Below are 19,704 nucleotides of genomic sequence, written 5' to 3' on the forward strand. Positions count from 1 at the left end.
AAGAACTTCATTACAGCCTAATCCAACGAGGCAAAAAACAACCCAAAACACAAAAACAACCTGACCACCTTGCTGAATTAGGCCTTGACAAGGCATGCCCAGTGAATTAGGCCTGCAGACTGCCTATTGCCCTTGGTAAAAAAAAAAACAGAAATAAAGAAAAATTAAAAAGTGTCAAAATATCCTTGTTTCAAACTTTCCGCTAGGGTCTCAGACAAGCTAGCCCCAAAGAGGCAAAATAAACACCACAACAAAAAGCAAAGTTTATGCAGACTGTTGGTAGGTCCTCTTCTCTCTTGGTCCCATCTGGCCACATTTTATGACTCCATGACATGCCAAATCCACATGGCTATTTCAAGATACGTGGTAACACTGAAGGTAGGAGGTCTCCAAGCAGGGGGACAGTCACTGATGAACGAATGAAGGAAGGCAGACAGAAAAACAGCAAGTCTGCAGACTTCACTGAAAGCAACAGCTGCCGCCTTCTGCTTGAAATCCTGCTAGCCTGTCTTATCAGAAACTGCAGGTAAATAACGGCATGGAAAACGAGCTTCGCATCATCAGCCTCATGCCAGCACTGACAGCTGTGCATAGGGTAATATACCGTACTGACTGCCACGATGGATGAGATTAACGAATATTAAAGAGAATAAATCATTATTAGCCCATGGGAGATCAAGAACTGAAAACACACAAAATAAACAAAACAATAAAACTGTATGTCTGTATTTTAGCTATTACTCCTATTAAGAGCAGAAGCACAAAGGACAGTGAGGTGGTAGTTCTGAGAGGAAAAAAGGCACCTTCTTTTTCCTCCTGCAGAGGCAGTACCTGATACAGACACAGCACCACTGTTCTGATATTAATGCAGGGTAACAGAGTGGATGTATTCCATTTTCCCCCATCCAGTCCATTCCTCCTCTATTTTAAGCACTGGTTCCATTTTGGTCTCTTTCAACATCCCCTTCAATTCCTCTCTTCCTCCCAGTCCTTCACTAAGTAACATAAACTACTTTCTGAGCTGTTTGAGCAGGTCCAAAAGCAGGGACACGAGGGTGCTCAGAGGGCTGGAGCACCTCTCCCGGAGACAAGCTGAGGAGACAGGCATGCTTCAGCCTGGAGAAAAGGCAGCTCAGGGGAGATCTCACTGTGGCCTTCCAGTACAGCAACAGGATGATATGCACTGGATGGGCTTTAAGGTCCCTCCCAACCCCAGTCATTCTATGATTCCATGATCATCCCATTGCTTTTTATGCACAGATCTTCTCACATAGGGCTTCCATCAGTTACTTAGAGGCAGAATTACAATCTAGTATGTGCTTAGGATTCTAAAAGAGCAACCTAAACGGAACAGTTACATTAGATCAAATTTGCATAGGTTACTATGCCAGACAGCTCCCTTTTACAAACTGGCTACTAGAAGTGATGGCCATGTCTCTAGACAGAACCATTAATAGTCGGAGCGGAGGTGGAAGAGGAAGGAAGTGTGTCTTCACAGAGCAACAGCAGCAAACACCGACATTTCCAAGGACTGGAGACGGCCCCTTACCTCACCACATTTCTCATGAGCAGAAAGAACGCCTCCTTTGCCGAGGTGCAAAAGTTTTTACCATATATGGCAATCTGCAAAATAACAGCGCTGGTAAGGACTCGAAAAGATCAGGGCGCCCCTGCACTAAGGATCACGCTCCCGTAACGCACAGCTCCCCCTAGCGCTCGGCCCGGGAACGCTCCGTGAACACAGCGCTTCTCCCAGCCACCTCACGGCGCTTCCCGCCACTCTGTGGCACAGCACCGTTCATCTCTCTTCCAATCACCTGACTTTGAGCGTGCTACCCTTACATATCTGAAAGGGCACAACTTAGTTTTCCAAAGAGAGCAAAAAATGCTTCTTACTGAGGGATTCTTCTCCTTGCTAGCTACCCATGTGAGATTCATACCCAGTGGAAAAGGAACAGGTGCTTGAAGAGCAGAAGTGAGTTGAGCCACTTAGATAATGACTTGGACCTGACTGTCTCAAGAAGAAATCAGCAATATCAGTATCAAAGTCAGTGGATTTACGTCAGCATGAAGTATGGCCACTGAAGTGACAGAGGAACAAAACCATTTCATCTTTCTGGAATAACGTCTACAAAGCGGGTAGTGTTTAGAAAGCTCTTCTGGAGTGCAGCCAGTTTGCCAGCTGTAAACAGGATGTTCAAAAACAACAACATGGGTCAAAATGGACCTGTTAGTCCCACTTACTTTGAGATAATGCCCGTGACTAGCATTCAATCACTTAAATTATTTCAAGTCAGAACATCCTCAGGTGAAACACGTAATCTATTTATTTAATGACAATCTGGGATTTCTCTTTCAGAAGCCAAAACAACAGGATTTATTTTAGAGTAATATCACTGCTGCTGCTAATAGAATTCATGCTTTTGTCTTCCTAGACAAATACAGACACCACACACCTTCTGATGTCCTTACTCAAACACTGCCTCCAAGCAGAAGTGTCACATCAACACGCAGCAAAAAACAAGTCTGCGTTCCTGTTGAAGTAGGACTCCTGCTGCTGAATCAGAGGGGGAAATTAACCAGTGCTGCCATTCCCTTCCACTTCCTTTGTAGGGTAGGGAGAAAGGACAAGGACAGGCAAGAAAAGGAAAGAACTTAGAAGAAGAAAAAAAACCCTTACTTTTCCATTGTAGCACCACATGCACTTCCTGAAAACTCCCACAAATCACTTTATTTATTCAGCAGATTCTAGTACTGCTGGCTGTTTACCAACTAGTAGCTGCTAGGGTATTTTAGTGTCCCAGACAGTGCAGACCACATGCAAAGACAGCACATACCATGATGTAGGCATTTCTGTTTATAAATTTTAAGAATCTTTCCAAACACCAGAAACAGCATTTGAGGCAGCAGAGTAGAAATCTAGTGAAGGAGTTCTGTGTACCTGAAAAAAGGAGAAAGCACATCATAGACAGAACTTAGGAACAGTCTCCAGAAAACAGAAACATGTTGAGAAGAAAATCTTAAAACTGTGGCGAAAGCAGAAATGTTCTTCTTTTCTCCTGGGTACAGACTCTGCTTCCTAACCAAATTTAGCTCAATAGCTTTCAGCTAGATGAGATTCATGCCCCACGTGAACTCCGCATTGAAGATCCAACTCACTCAATTTCAGCAAATCATCACAAATTCCATGGCTGTCAAATAGAACTGAAATGGCTAGTGCTAATGTGGAAGTCATCTCTTTTCATTTCTGAAAAATCATCTGGAGAAAGGAAGGAAATAATTTACCAAAGGAGCTTTTAATAACCCAGTGCCGATTCATAAATCCCACCTTTCAGTTTGTGATCCAAGTACTCCAGTATTACTCTGATCAGCTGGACAATTGCAAGAATTAAGGCTCCAAATGCCAGTGAACCAGTATGGTATCTAAAACAAAATAAATGCTATTTGATGGTTGCATTCACATTAGTTAGTTCTGTCAAAACTTTATCTTAATCACAGTGGCACCGAACACGCATTCCCTGTCAGCACAACCCTTTGAGCAGTGCTGGAAAAGACATAACTTTCAGAATAAAGTCAGCCCTAGTCTGGGCAGAGTATGCATGGGAGATGTAATTACAGCAATCTAGCTGTAAGCCGAACTGTCAGCCAGTTATCTCATCAAGTCAAAAGAGGCTTTGAGTATCAAAAGATTATTATGAGCTCACTAATCTTATACCCAGGTTTTCAAAATGTGCCTATTCCTTACTTTCTATTAGTCAGCTATGCACTTATTGACTCAGTGCATCCTCTGAGTTGACAGGAAGCATCATGTTTTTAATGAGAAGAGCTAAGCCTATAATGACAGTAGTTAGGGCACGGGACACAGCACAGAGCAAAAATAGTGGGGTGCACATCCTGAACAATGCTCTGTCTTGCTTCACCCACACTCGTAACAGCAGAAGGATTGTCCTACCAAAAGCTCACCTCTGCAAGCACAGAGGCACAACTTCAGGGGGATCCCAAATGAGCCACTCAGAGGAAAGGACGGCCAACCCCAAGAGAGCCATCAGTCCCTTGGCTCAGATGTAAAGCCCATCAAGGTAAGTCAACAAGAATTGACTTCTTGAGCACCTTTCAGACTGGAGAGTGTTAATGACTTGGGGTACTGGACACATTCTGGGTTGCAAGGGAAGAGAATTATGAGATGCTTAGGGAAGGAATTAAAGGCAAGTGAAGGGAGGAATCAAGCTTGAGGAACAAGCATGGTTAAAAATGAGGGATAAGGGTAGGTACAAAAAGGGCCAGCTGCATATAAATAGCTACAGGTCAGCAAAGTTCTCCAGCCATGCACTGCATTTGATCAGTACAGTCTGACCCATCTTATTAAATTCCACCTCCAGCTATTTTTCTTAGTGAGGGACCTGCATGCCAGAAGCTCAACTAAGACCACAGGTTAGAGTGCCTGTGCAACTGTGGTGCCAGTAACTGGAGCAAATGAGAGTGAGTGTGACTGTCAGCAGATATTAAGGTTAATTAGCTGGTGAGTAGCTTAGGAGCCAAGTATGTGCATATTTCCCTAAAGCTGAAACTACAGGATGAGCTGGCTACTAGAGGGACCTGAGGGTCCTGGTCAACCACTGGAGAGACTGTAGGATCTGCGATCGGCTGAGACCTTCTTGTGTATTTGCCTCCAGGAGCAAGGCACCTGGAGAAAGAGGCTGCTGGAGGAACCAGGGGTTCTGAAAACTGCCAGAGACAGATGTCCAAGGGTTACTGAGAGGTATGTGTGCGTACGAGCGTGTGCGTTTGTCTGTCTGCCTGTCAGTGAGGAAAGGACTGTGTAGGAACAACTGGAGCAGGGCTGTGAGCCTCAGGGATTCGTACATCCAGCTGCGAGTAACTGGGGCGTTTGGGGATCCAAGCACCAGCTACTGCACTAACAAGTGTCTAAGGCTACTGGCGGGACATGCGCCTTAAACATAGGTGTGCATGTACAATTATATATTCATAAAATTGGATAAAAATGTAGGGGATGATGGGGGCTACATACACCAGCAGACCTTCAAACTGATCAGTAAGGGACTCTGTAGAGGGGAACAGGCTGATGCCACTAGGGCTGTTGGTGTTCGTGCAAGTACTCTGTGCGTGTGCAGTCAACCTGCATGGCAGCTGTGTATGTGTGTGCTGCATACATGCATTTGGGTGCGCGTGCCTATTGGGAATAGCTGCTCAGCTTTTGCAAGGCTGGACCTCGCAGCATCAAGATACAGCTGCCTTGCCCTGCTGGGCTACTGGATTCATGATCCCCCTAAAGAATACACTTCCTGGCTAATCATTTTCAGTTTATATTCTCCATCTGGCTTCCTTAACTTTAAAAAGAGCACTTGTTGAATAAGTTACAAGGCCCACACAAAGCTTCACAGTCTTACCGTATTGCCCGTCCAAATGAAGAGAAGAGCGGCCACAGTGGAATGTCAGCTGGTTTTCGAGAAGCCCAGTAGTAAGAGGCAAAGGCACCAGCAAGGGTACACTGACCCAGTGCAATTGCAAAGTTTACCAGCCACAGAAAGACAAAGGCATTGGCTAACTGAAAGATGAAGATGTACTTATGGTACAGGCTTTCTCCTCCATAAAAAGCAAATGTACATTGAGCACCTGGGCATAATTTTGTTACATTGGTTGTATTAAATGTCTGCATAGAAAGAAAAAGAAACACCACAGTGAATTCTGTATAGAGTATCTCTAGGTCAGTAGCAATACAGCATCATATAATTCTGCTTGATTCTGCTTATCCAGCACTGCATTCCAATAGTACATGAGCTTTTTACATACTTCAGGATTTATGCTAATGTCTTATGCAAAAGCTTGACTTCAATGTAGTTAGCAAAAAGGGCTGTTGATCACTTGCCTGAAACAAAAATTAACGGAATTTGAATTTCAGGAGTATCCTTTTAAGATACATACATTGCTATGGTTTCATTAAGGAAAACACACCCAGGTATATACTATTTATTTGAAAACAGTAGACCAAATCAGCACCTTGGGTAAATCACTCATTTGAACTGAACTGAAGCGAAGACAATGAAATAGAAACTTTACAAATTCAAAGACAACTTTCCAAATAAATCTGTACTTTTCTCTCTTTCTCACCCTATAAAATAGAGCCACTAATATCCACCTGCCTTATAGCACAGTTTAGAAGAAAAATTAGTTTATGTTTGTAAACTGCTCTGAATAAAGGAGTGTTATCTGAAGTATACTAGTTGCAGATTTAACATAAAGAATAATTATTTTAAAATATGCATGTTTCCTAGCATTGCATTTAATAGCAATTAAGAAATGCAATTAGTGTAATTTTTACTAAAGGTAAACACTAGTTACACTTACCTCTGGGTCACAAGTCAGGTTTGCATACTTGCACAGTGTTTGATTAGCCATTACTTTATACACAGGTTCTCCTGATGTAGCTAGAAAACTTAATGAAATGTTTTAAGGAGGAATCACAAAACTAGGCTTTGAGCAACTTAAGACTCTGCAGTGGGGAACAACTGGTATTAAAGAGCCTGTGTAGATAATAGGAACATTATTTTTGCTACGCAGACATGTACACAAGGGTCTGAAAGACATGACAGAATATTCTCATTACTCAGAGAACTAAGTCAACCTCTATCTCTGAACTATAAAGCCTGACCAGAATGGGCAAGAGGAAGTGTAGGGGCTGACATGCTGAAGAGGAGCTAGGCCTCCTGGGGGGCAACAGGTCGGCCATGAGCCAGCAGTGTGCCCCTTTGGCCAAGAAGGCCAACGGTATCCTGGAGTGCATTAAAAAGAGCATGGCCAGCAAGTCAAGGGAGGTGATCCTCCCCCTCTACTCTGCCCTGGTGAGGCCACATTTGGAACACTAAGTACAGTTCTGGGCTCCCCAGTTCAAAAAAGACAAGGATCTCCTAAAAGGGATTCAGCAGAGGGCCACAAAGATGAGACAGGGTCTGGAGCATCTCCCCCACAAGGAAAGGCTGGGTGACCCGGGTCTGTTCAGCCTGGGGAAAAGAAGACTAAGAGGGGGATCTGACATGTTTGTAATTACCTAAAGAGAGGTGGGAAGCAAATGGACGAGGCCAGGCTCTTCTTGGTGGTGCATAGGGATAGGACAAGGAGTAATGGCCTAGAACTTCAACACAGGGAGTTCCATATTAACATGCAGAAGAAATTCTTTTCAGTAAGGATGAGGGAGCACTGGAAGAGGCTGCCCAGAGAGGCAGTGGAGTCCCCTTCTCAGGAGATATTCAGTACCCATCTGGACGCCCACCTGTGCAGCCCACTGTAGGGTACCTGCTTAGCAGAGGGTTGGACTCAGTGGTTGGACTCAATGATCTCTTGAGGTTCCTTCCAACCCCTGCAATTCTATGAGTGCAATTCTGCAATGACCTTGAAGGTAGCCTCAGTCTCTCCTGCACGCCTACTATGGCAAGGCTGTTTATGCAGTGGTTCTTTGACTACTCTGCTTTGATGAAAGTAGACACAGAGCACAAGGATAAATTCACATTGTGCTGAACAACTACGTCTGGACATTGTGGTATGCGAAAGAAGAAAACTTTGTTTTCAAAAAGCAATGCTCCTGTTTCCAATACCTTGTCAAATCCCTGCTTTTCCAGGAACAAACAGCGGTGGCTGAGAGAACTCCATGCACTGTAAGTTCTCATTCCTCTCCTACGCTTCTCTGAATAAAGACCACTTGGAAATTCCCCAGCTAAGAGACCACAGGCCTGTAGAGCAAGCAGCACATTAAATGCCATATTCCTTCTTTGCTGAGGACTTTTTTTCAACTGTTAAAGTCAACCTTAAGTGGTACACAAGGCCTTACATGATCCTTACTGCCTTAGCAGAAATTAAGTCCACTGTCCAAACTATACATTGCACCCAACTATGCAGTGAGAAACAATCTTGCATCAATGCAGCAACTGACAGGTGACTAAATAGGCTTCTTGATACTGGCTTGGTTAGGTGATATCACAGAGCATGATCTTCTCTTTTAGAGCAGAAAAACACTATCCACAGAGGTATACAGGCAGAAGGATACACAGCTGTCACAGCCCAGTAGGAAATGCAAATTGCAATGAGTATGAAGGTGACAATTGGGTAGAACAACGTAGACATTATATAGCCAATAGCCCTGTAAAAGAAATAAAATACATCAGTAAGTTACAACAATTTAAGAAACATGCTTTTTATCAGCTCCTAATATAACTCTTTTTAGTTTGAGCTACTTGTTGATGGTGGTAGCATAATCTGGAGCTAGGACCTCAGAAGGCCCTGTGCCTGTGCAGGCACTGTGTTCACATCTTTACTTCAGTATTTCTACCACTCCACTTCATTGGCACCAGTATAGTTGAAGTCATCTATTTGCCACGTTCAAGCCTGTCTTCTACTTGCTCTTTCTCCACTTCTACTTCACAGATCCTGCCCTTTCTGGGCTGCAGACATCTGAAGACATTACCCTCTACTGCCACATCCCACGCTGCTCAGATCCTATGCCTTCTCTTCAGACCCAGCATAGCCTGAAATCACTCCTTCCTACTTTGTATTTGAGGACTTTGTTCACAGCCCCTTTCCTGGCTTAAGTATTAGCTTGTTTGGGTAGGCATTCAGCTTGTCTTCAGAATTCCAGGACATTCTGACACCTTCCTGTGCATGTGCCATAGGAGAGCTGAAGTTTGCTGAAGAACAGTAAGCCTTGCACTGTTGAGCCCCTGAGCCCCTTTTTACATCAGGCCTGTTAGAGACGAGTAATCTACCAACACTTCCTGAGGCTAGAATGAGCACAGCAGATGCTATTGCTTTTCTGGGAGTTAATGGATACAGTCCCTCTGGGTAATGTGGTGTTCCACAGACAAATGCCTTCAGCTGGGCATGAGACACTGGATGCGATACTGCAGAACACATTTTTTGTTCACTTAAGCTTACAGACTGGTTAACTTTACACTCACACACCTATTTCCACTCCTTCAAATTTTCTTTCACTGACTCCATAAGCTTATCACAAGCTTATTAGCCCCTACAGCCAGTCATTTTTCTTGTATGACAGGTGGTACTTCAGACCCATTTGCTCTAGAGGAGGCAGTTTTTGGAACATAAAAGGTGACAAATTTACTCAGCTTTTGCTGCCAAACCAGAAAATGCTGTGGGGGAATGCAACGGAGCTGTCTCATGCACTCAAGAGGTACATGTCAAGGTCTGTGTCTTTAAATACAGAAGTACATTAAGAGTCACAAAGGAGGACATAGCTTTATGCTGTCTGAGAAATAATCACTAGGTATTAGCAGAAGTTCAGTGCTGTATTGTTCAGTAGTTAATGGCAGCTCTGTTAGTTACTATTAAAACCACAGACTTATGCAAAAAAACTGCTGTCTCCTACTTCGGATTTCAAGTCAATTATTAGTATTATAATCATTATACTTTTAAGAGAATAGTTAAAAGGTATTGAAAAACATAATTTGATTTCCAGTCATTAAAAAATATATTCTTTTTCTTCCTGAATAAACTGCACGGTCAGTTACAGTAATTACAGAGTGCACCTTGTGTTCTGCATGAGAGCAAAACCATTGCCCTCCAGTGACCACGCTGCTGAAGAAGTGTAGAATGGTGCTACTTCTCAGCAGAAAGTTTATAACATTTCTGAAATCCTTGTAACTGTCGTGGCTATGAAGAAATTGTTATAGACAGTTAAAAGCATTCCTGAGAAATTGAAGAGTATAATTTAGTTCTGCCCATTTTAACTGCTATGCCCTACTTGTACAATGACATAAGAAAGAAATGAGCACATGACTGAATGCAAAGCTTCAGTATTTCTTAATCACAAAAACCCCAAATTCTGAGGACCATAGTGTCAATAGGGGGGCCAGAAAGCGCACACAGATACACTCAGAGCTAAGTTTATGAGCTCTAGTAACAGAGCTCTGCTGCCAAGGAAGATGTTTTCAGTAGTTGTCAGTCAGAGCGTAGGCCTACCTGTAATGAAATCCAAGGGTCTGATTTTTCAAGCCCTTTTCCCCTTTGTTATATAACCAGTTTTAAAAGAACTAAGCCTAAGCGCTGTATAAAACAGGAACCATTGCAAACAAATTCTATGCAGATTTCAGGAAACATAAAATGAAATCTCCCAGCCCTTCAGCTAACACATCCTGCTCTGCTTTCCCCTTTGCTCAGAGTTGAAAAGAAGTGTCTTGGGCTGAGCCATTTTACAATGTCTGGTAGCAGAAGTCTCTTCAGATTCATTCTTGTCCACTCAGAAGTTCCACTGAAGCCAGAAGAATCCAGTCTTTCCAGAATAACAGCCACTGTAACACTCCACCACCAGTATGGCACTTTGGAGACAATCAGTGACAGAGCAAGGTTGGCAAATATAGGTTCCCAGGCTCCTATTAATACTGTACCACACTCAGCATTTCAACCAATGCACCCTTTTACATTGAGAACACATAGTACCACCATGTATGAACTCCTAAGGCAAGGAACTGAGATATAAGAAACGTCCCATTGCAAAACAGAAAGCAAAATCTCATCAACAGAGAATGAACATTCCATATACTATCCATTATTCTCAACAAATCCAGTATTGCACATTCACTCCCAACATTGTAGTACAAGATGAAGCTCAAGAAGATTATACCCTAGAGATCATTTTAATAAATTTTAAAAGATTTTAAAGTCAGACAAACATACCTACTACCTTCCTTTAACAGTGCAATAGCAATCCGGATCCTATTTCTTAGGAAGATCAGCATCAATATGATTATGATCTCAACAACACAAAGTAATATCACTGTAGGTGACAACAACAAAAAAAGATCAAATTTGTCAAGAATCAAACGAACACACTGCCTTTGTAAATTGCTTTTTTCATCTTGCCTTCTATTTTACACTACTGTTCATGAATTCCATGAGCTTCTCTACTAAAGCAGATCTCCTTTCCTGTCACTGCTGCTAATCGCCAATTTCATGTCACAGCTTTCTGTGTGGCAGCACAGGGCAATTCTACATGTAGGGAATTAGTCAGAATGTAGCACCCATTAGCATTTCTAGTTTTAGAGGAAAAATGGAAGATAGCATCCCAAGGCAAAGATAATCATCCACTTCAATATGACTGCAGCATTTAACCTTAAAAATGGTTTATCCTTAGCAAATTATATTTTTCATAAACAAGCATTTTCCAAGTTAATGCTTTACTGCTACTAGTTTGCAGCATCTAGATGCAATAAAATAAATAAAAAGATGAGTTAATTTTTTCATGTAGAGTGTGTTTTTGTGACGCATATTGTCCTAACATTTAAATGCATTTAAATCATTAGTTTTGTTTGTGTATTAACTTGGTAGGAGCTTCTTTCATTTCACACTAGAAAAAAAAAAAAAGAAGAAAATAAAAAAAAAAAAAAGAGGCTAGGATAGAACACTTGGGCAAATTATTTGCAGCTTCCAGTCATGCTGCTGGAATCATACAAACTGCCTCTGAGTTCTGAAAGCAGAGTGGCATGTCCCAGAACGTTTCTTCTGTTAGCAATATTTGAGTCATTAACCAGATCTGGTTCAAAGAGTCTGCTTCAGTCTAATTTCTATTTATGTCAGTTCAAAACCTACTTTTACAGTAAAAAGAAAAAAAAAAAAAAATAAATCCGGACTGCATGTTGGGTAGTCTGGGTCCTGAAACACATCTCCTCTGACTCTGAGACACATCCGTAAGTTTGGGTGCTTTAAAGAGCTAGATGACATCTAAACCAGCCCTGTGGCTGTCAGAACTGCAGTTGGCAAATAATCACTGTGGTGCTCAGAGCAAAGTTTTTGTTACGTGCATTTCAGTATCTATTTCAATACAGGTTCCCATGAAATAAAAGATCATCAGGTTTCACTTCTCATTTCATTTCAGTTCTTTTAAGTTAATGAGTCTTGTCCCATCGCAAAACAAAAAAGAAAGCAATGTTAATACATGATGAGTTCTAGACTAGGACTGAGAGGGCCCACATTTTCTTCAAGGATATTTAAACTGCTTTGCTGGGTGAAATAATTTAATTCCTGACCACCTCAGTTCACTAATCTGGAAGTGACATTGAGCTCCAGATAGACTCCATATTGGCTGCTAAGAGTCAGGCAGGAGAAGAGATAGAACTACAAGAGGTTGGAGACATAATGACATAAGATCCTCCAGAGATAGCATACTACAAGTATTTGCCTCAACAATGCATAAAAAGATGCCTCACAATCTTGACAATCCACAAAACAGAGAGAGGAGATTAACCTCGACACTGCCATTCTATTAGTTCAGCTACTCATAGGGAGAAGAAGAGTTTTATCCAGATTGTATTCCATTCATCGTTCCAGCTAAAGAATCTGCACGCCTGTTAGTAAAGCAGTAACAGCAGTGGAATTTATATCTTCCACACATTTGTTCTCTCTTCTGTCCCTTCTTCCCCGGGGAGATGTGCATGCTGCAAGCTCTCTTATTTCAGTAGAATTTTGTTCTAAATATATGTGCACATGCTCCTGTAAGAGAAGGCAATGAAGCACTCCTGAAAACAAAGCCAATCTAATTTGTGAAGGGTCATTCCACAGTCTTAGAGCAGACTCCAAAAAAACCTGATCATAATGAGCTCTACCAAGTTCTTCAATGACCTGATCATAAGGAGTTCTACCAAGATGTGCCGTTATTAATCTTATCTGTGGGGCTCTCAGAATAAGTGGACTGGGAGAGAAAAATGCCCTTTTGCAACATCATCAGGACTAACTTCTTCTTGCTCACTATGAAGACAGAACACACGAGAAGTGTAATACACAAGTATGTTTTTCACTGCCATCAGCAGTGTAATTGCATCATCTTTTTTTCCAAATATACTATCCTCCTTGCAAAAAACAGATATTTTATACAATACAAAGAAAAAGAATTCTTCTTACCTCTCTGAGTGACGTGTTTAGAAGGCAGACACTGTAACAAGACACTGATTCATTTTCCTGAATATCCATTAAGTGATACCAGTTTTAAAGGGCACTTACTAAATGCTAGCCACGTTTGCCTCAGTTGTAGGTACACGCGGAAGTCTGTCTGGAATCCAATGTCGTAAACAGTGAGGTCAGATCCAGGTATGCCTTTGAGATGATCATACTCCCAGTAGCAGTGCCAGATGCCTTTTAAAAAGCAATCAATATAAAAAGTGTATTTCTGAAGACTGCAAAGACAAGGTTTTTTTTAAATAACCTTCTACAAGCCAAGTGTTCTGTCCTCAGCACGTCAGGTAAGCAAAAATCAAAAATGCATTACTGTGAGGCCAGTAAACTATGAAATAACATATATAAAAAGTAATATCAGTACAAATGAGTAGAAAGTGCACCACGGGTAGATAATTCATGTAAATATATCTGCTGTTGTGACAGCAGAGCTGAATTTTTATTAAGTTTTGCTGCCATTTAAGCCCTTCGCTATGAACCATGTCCAAAACCATACATTACTTCCCCCGTTGTAAAATTTATATAATTACTGACTTTCCTTGCCCAAGCGTGAGGAAAAACAGCCTCACAAGCTAGATTACACTTACCATAGCCTATAATTCCAATCACACCAAATATGAAAATCCAGAAGAGAACCCCAGCTGTGAACCTCAACAGCACAAGGAAGAGCAGGCTCACTATCATTGCAATGAACAGCCCGCTGGAGAGACAAGAGACAGAAACAAAAAGTGAGACAAGTGTGAGAATCTTCTCTATCACACACATCTGCGATGCCAACCAAAGGCCACTTCAGACAAACAAAAGTCCCAGGCTGGATGGGACTTGGAGCAACCTGGTCCAATGGGAGGCAATGATCTTAAAGATCCCTTCCAACCCAAACCATTCTATAATTCAATCCAACTATTTTAAAATTGCATTATATAAGCATCATATTTGAAATGTGGAAACTAGCTTTCAGAATGTATAATTTCTGTCCAAAACCAGTCATTTCCCTCTCCAGCCTACCTATAACATATCCTATGAAAGAACATGCACCATAGATCTGATTTCAATACCAGATTTAGATAGAAGCGAGCTTGCTGAATATCCGTGTGATTTTCTTGCCACTGATAATTGCGAGCACAAAATAAGACAGTGAAAAGCTGTCCTCCCACCAGCGGCAAAAAATCTTTAAAAGCTGATAATTTATGTTTCTCAATTGTTCTTCACATGCAGTTCATTAGCCAAAGTTTATGTATTTATTGTTTTACGAAAGATTTTCATTTAGGTTTGAGTAATATGTGCTTAATATGTGCATGCTATAGGCTCTCACTTAGGGAAAAGATTTAGCTCTTGTTTTGACGGACCCAAGTCCTTCAAAAATAGCATAAACAGGCTAAGAATGCACATTTACTGACACTTTTGCTTCAGACAAAACACCCACTTTTGTTTCGGTGCTATTTTTATTGATTAGTGAGTATGAATTGCAAGATAAAGCTAATGCCGTTCAATACTTTTTGTTCTTGGTTTTGCTGCACCTGTTGCATTGGCACTAGCAGATTTATAATAGATGTGGCCATATACTGTGAGCAAGAACTCACAAATAGTTCTTTCTCTCGCTCTCTCTCTCATATTGACACTTAGCAAGCATAATTGTTTTGAAAATCTTTAAGAGTTTCAGTTTTGGAATTACCACACAGATAGTTCTTGCAACACAAAATGTCCCCCCCTGCTTTTCCTGGTAGGATAACAAAAGCCGATTCCAAATCAACTGACATTCTGTGCATGTGTGCTGTGCTGTCCTTCCCTCATGTCCCAAATCATCACATTGCTATAATGCGATGAAAGAAGTTACAGTTGCTCCTTGAATTTAAATGTAGAATTGACAACAAACACAGCCATGATCTACTCTTTCATTTCTTCACACTCCGAAGTGACTTTGGAAAATTTACAATTACTCATTCAAATCTTACATTAATATCCAATACCAAGAAATGGCATAGTCTTCAAAAATTTTCATTCCAACTGATCTTGCATCCAGGACATTGTTGATACCGCTGAGAAAGACAAACCCAAGAAAAGGTTGCTTTAGGCAGACAAGCAGAATTGATTCAAACAACGGATAGTCTCCAGTAAACAGATCTGAAATATCGTTGCTAATCATATGACTGTATGACTATTACTCAGCTTCGGTTCCGTAAGCAAGCCAACATCAATCTTAGGTATGTCAAAGAAGATTCTAAGTTAAAAAACCTTCAAAAAATTCAGAAAAAAAGCCTACGCATCTCGTGATACATCTTTGTTTTAAAAGCCCAGTAAGTGCTAATTATTACTAGTCATAATTGCTTATTATGTCACAAGAAAATCATGTGTTATTAAGCATGTACTAAAAGACATCACTTGTGACTCCAGGAGAGTCTACCTGCAGTGTTATCATACATCACTTTTTGACCATTAGGCACATATTAAAAACAGGAGCACTCTTATGAGATGAAATGCCTATAGTGCTAGGACAGTGCATGTCAGCAGAAAGGCTAAGCACAGGAAATAGCACAGCACATTAAGGTTTCATTTTTAGCCTTCTTCAACTTTCTTTAATGCTTTTCTTTATTTCTTTTGCTAGGGAAAAACAAACAAACCAACCAAAACATAACAACTATTTAAAAGCTGACAATTACTTTGAGACAATCAAACTAAAACTTTTACTTCCCTGCTCATTTCTGTATTCCACGGTGTTAGTTTCCCTTGCTGGAACTGTGCAGTTGCTCAGGCACAAAGAGACCATCTATTAGCAAATCTTGCCCGGTCATCTTCAGCCTAAATTATTTCACAGTCTCAGAATGCAACAAATGAGCAGTAAAGAATGGTAGAACCTACTTTGCAGCTTCCCTGAGATCAGTTACATTTCTTGTTTTCCCTCTTCCATCTTTGAATGTAGTCTGGTTTGCCACAGTTAAGACACCATTCTTTGTGGAGAAGTCTGGGAAGCATCTCTTGAGAACTATTCAAAATACCAAAACAAAGCATACACATCACATTTCAAGACAAGCTTCACTTTCATGCTCTAAAAGCAGATGCAACAAATTCTATCATATTTAAATTGTTTCAATTTTATTATGTCCGTTGTTTTTCACTTTATGATCTATTGATACGTTGGCTTTGAAAGATTTTGGAAGAGTCAGTATATACAATATGATATTTTTCCTACTCTGGGACATCTTGTCCTATGTTTGCACAAGTTCAGGCATAATGGAAGTACTGCTTTCAACAGGAGATTCTAGGTGTTTTTCTATCAAAAAACAATAATAGTATTTGTAGTAGTTGCAAATTTTGTAAAAAATGCAGAATTACTCTGCCAGTATCTTAGCAGCTTACAAAAACTGCAATGTCTGAAATATGTCACTGACGTGGCAATAATCAAACCAGCCTGCGGGGACAGATTCAACAAAACTGGTCACTAATGGTATTGAGACCCAAACCAGAACATAACAGCAAGCATCAGTGCCTCATATGGAAACTACAACAGCAGTTACTGTCACTAGATATTCTGGGAGAAGAGGCAATGGAAAATAAATACAGAAACAATTTGTTAGATGAAAGGAGGGGTGAGTTGTAAATAAGAATAAAAAGGAGAGATAGGCACATGCTCTGCTTTGTTGCCCGGCTTTTTCCTGCAAAATGTTCAGATTTTCATTTGGAAAAGGCAAGCAGATCATTCCTCCTACACAGCCGTTTTTTACGTAACAATTCTGTGCTACCCTTATCTGGTTCCAACACAGAATGACACCAGGGTTCAATATTCAGTCTAGAATATCTGTCCTACCAAATATTCTGAGAGTATAATCAATACGCCCCTCTTCCTTCCTCTGGAATCTTTGCTGCATAATGTAGTTTGATAGAAGATACTAGCTCTGCAAGTCACTTTTCTGACTTTTGGGTCACTATATCAATTTTTGTAAGAATTCTTAACCTTTTTCTAAGTGAATCTGTGGGGTTTTTTTTTTTTTTTTCCCCCCCACACCTGCCCCTGGTTTGCACAATGCCTACATGAAAAAGCAAACAGCAGTTTCTCATCTTCATGCAGTGGCAGATACTCTTGGTACTCCACTCCTGCAGCTGAGACCAGCTCTGAGGTCTATCAGAAATACCTGCTAGCCATAGAGACAAAAATGTCTTCAGGCCTCTTTATTACTGATCTCTATTCCTTACAGAGCCAGCATTACAAGTGAAAATTGAGCTGCACTGTAATCAGGCTCAAGTACCCTCTGAACTTTAACAGCTGTCCACATGATCCTTTGTGCATTCACGGCGTTTTCTTGGAGCCAATGGGGCTGCTTGCCCATGTGCTTAACTTGAGTTGTAAATTTTTTCAGTATTAGTGGTGATTCATGAGGAAGAAAACGCTCAGCTTGACCGGAGCACAGACAGCAGTTAGAAAAAAAAACATCTTTATACTTTTAGACTTTACAAATGATTGACAGTCACTAACAGGTAACAGCTCCTAGAGACCTTGCCACAAAACATTCTTCAGATCGGAGCTGTGCTTTTCTGTGAATACTAAAAATCATCTAAGATACGTGTAAGAAGTAGAACCACTCACAAGGCCTGCTTGGAATGATCATCGAAGGACAATCTTCATCACGTAGGACTTGAGCAACAGACTAAAAAGGGGAAAAATAGGAATGCTGAATACACAGCAGAATAACAAAATGCCTCCAATTTCTCACCCAGTCTGAAAAAATGTCCCAAAATGGGATTTGTAGCCTCCTCCCTGAATTTGACTGGTGGAGCTACAAGAATTATTAATGATGTGAGAATCTGTACTGACAATGTCATTTTGGAAAAGACTGTTCTTACTGCTTTTTCTATTAAAAAAAAAATTAAAAATAAAAAACCTTCTCACGTTGGGTCTGCATCTGGGTCAGAGGTGACTGACAAATCGTTCCTTAACTCCTCTTGCTTTTTTCTCTTCAGGAGGAGTAAGAATTTAACACAATTAACTGAGTTGATTTGCAAAGTGTTTTAAAGATGAGAGAAACATCTACAGTACCATTCAATGCAAAATAAATTTTGTTAAAGACTGATCTATTTTTCTAGCTACAAAATAGACTAAGCAGCATTGAGACCTTGGTTGAGATACTCTGCTCTACTGCTGTGGTGCCTCTAAGTACAGGAGAACACTGCCTGCCACAGTCCTGCATGCACACGGGCAGCCGCAGATATCTTTGTAAGCAAACAGCAATCACTGAAAGAGGGAACTCGGTGTGCACAAAAGATCTAAGCCGTGAGTAAACCAGTGCCCAACCTTATACATGGAAATGCTCCTAATACGGTGATACTGGAATAAGCTAAAGCTTTAATATAGTTCAGTAAAATCAGGCACATTGCCTGAAGAATGAATGCATCCCATCACCTTTCGATGCATACACACCTTGCGAGGATTGTTAAAACCAGGTTTGCAGTACTGCCTGAAGTAATTCCACTGATCTGGCCTATATCTGTAGGAAGCTTGAACATCAATGTAGGTTGCAAACCTGTCTGGGCACTTTGAGACACAAAGCTGCAAAAAAAAGAAAAATACATACATAGAATATCTCAAGTTGGAAGGGATCCCCAGGGATCACTAAGTCCAATTCCTAGCTCCAAACAGCACCACGCAAAACCCAAACCATGTCTGAGAGCGGTATTATCTGTGGATCCCAGTGAACTGCAATAGCAAGTTTGTAAATCCACAGTCTTACTTTAAAACTGAGCCTCTTTACATGGTGGTTCTTGTTTTTCACTCTTGAACTAATTTGACATGAAAGGAGCAGGAATTAAAGATCTTATTTGCAGTTTAAAAGAGGCACTGTCAAACTAAAATCTATTCAGCATTTTTACAAACAAACAAACCAAAAACAGGGAATTAAACTTCTGCAGCAGCAAACAGGATTTAAGAACATACTCAGTTTTGGAGATGTCTGAAATAAATTAACTACCCACCCTCCCCCAAACTGTGGTTCAACAAAGTGTTTCATCTTTCTTGATCCACGACCACTGCCAGCTTGAACACAGTACCAGTCAAATCCCTCACAATGATCTCAGTATATGTGAGCAGGCTGAACTGTTGCAATAAAAAAGTCCAAGGACTGCAGGGCAACAGTTTCTGCGTCTTGAGTGTGAGTAGGTGGAAATTCCAGAAACAAATCTGCTGCTGATGAAGTTTCCATTCTATCAGCAACTGAATAGAGTTAAGACTCCCACTCTCCCTTCCCAGAGATTTTCATCATATCAGCTGTGTCAAATAATCTGTGCAGTCACAGTAAATAGGTGAGACAGATCTGGCAAGAATAGGAATCGGGAGAAAGCACAAGTTGGAACGGGAACCACTTTTCAAAGACAGTAAAATAAATGGACAGTTGACATCTGGAGTCAGTAAACTGGTCACCAAAAAGCAGCTCTCATCCAAAGTAAGACTATATTTCACCAAACATTCTCAAGACGAGTGAGACCAAACTATCATCTGTTTATTTACACAGAACAAATACTCTGGTAGCAAGGGTGGATCAGAGCAGTCCTGCCCCAAACTCCTCTGACCCACCTGAGGCCATAATCTGTTGCTTTCAAAGATGAACTGACATCACTGTTTGCACAATTGCTCAGCAAACCAGACAATAAAACGGCCTCACGTACAGAAGATCAGAAGGGTAACTTTAATCCACATGAGTTCAGGAACTGGAGTTACTGCACAGCTTCACAATCAGTTGCAGCACA

The 19,704-nt window shown here is 40.9% G+C and overlaps 1 protein-coding gene across 3 annotated transcripts in view; it reads right to left on the reverse strand.

Moving 5' to 3' along the window:
• SLC44A5 (solute carrier family 44 member 5) overlaps positions 1 to 19,704 on the reverse strand; it is a 75,233-nt gene that overhangs the window by 24,798 nt on the left and 30,731 nt on the right. For all 3 annotated transcript variants that reach the window (XR_006179480.1, XM_042874101.1, XM_042874100.1), the window contains exons 6-18: positions 18,383 to 18,511; positions 17,552 to 17,612; positions 15,829 to 15,952; positions 14,925 to 15,008; positions 13,560 to 13,672; positions 13,021 to 13,152; positions 10,702 to 10,801; positions 8,060 to 8,152; positions 6,367 to 6,454; positions 5,409 to 5,671; positions 3,329 to 3,423; positions 2,838 to 2,941; positions 1,550 to 1,623 (exon numbers count right to left, since the gene is read on the reverse strand). Coding sequence is in view for 2 of the 3 variants with exons in the window: in XM_042874101.1 (XP_042730035.1) it covers positions 1,550 to 1,623; positions 2,838 to 2,941; positions 3,329 to 3,423; positions 5,409 to 5,671; positions 6,367 to 6,454; positions 8,060 to 8,152; positions 10,702 to 10,801; positions 13,021 to 13,152; positions 13,560 to 13,672; positions 14,925 to 15,008; positions 15,829 to 15,952; positions 17,552 to 17,612; positions 18,383 to 18,511 (1,460 nt within the window). In the remaining variant the exon portion in view is untranslated. The remainder of the gene's footprint in view (positions 1 to 1,549; positions 1,624 to 2,837; positions 2,942 to 3,328; positions 3,424 to 5,408; positions 5,672 to 6,366; positions 6,455 to 8,059; positions 8,153 to 10,701; positions 10,802 to 13,020; positions 13,153 to 13,559; positions 13,673 to 14,924; positions 15,009 to 15,828; positions 15,953 to 17,551; positions 17,613 to 18,382; positions 18,512 to 19,704) is intronic.

Source organism: Lagopus leucura, unplaced genomic scaffold, assembly GCF_019238085.1.
Source record: "Lagopus leucura isolate 7727_CA_CO unplaced genomic scaffold, USGS_WTPT01 Super-Scaffold_100009, whole genome shotgun sequence".
Lineage (NCBI taxonomy): Eukaryota > Metazoa > Chordata > Aves > Galliformes > Phasianidae > Lagopus > Lagopus leucura.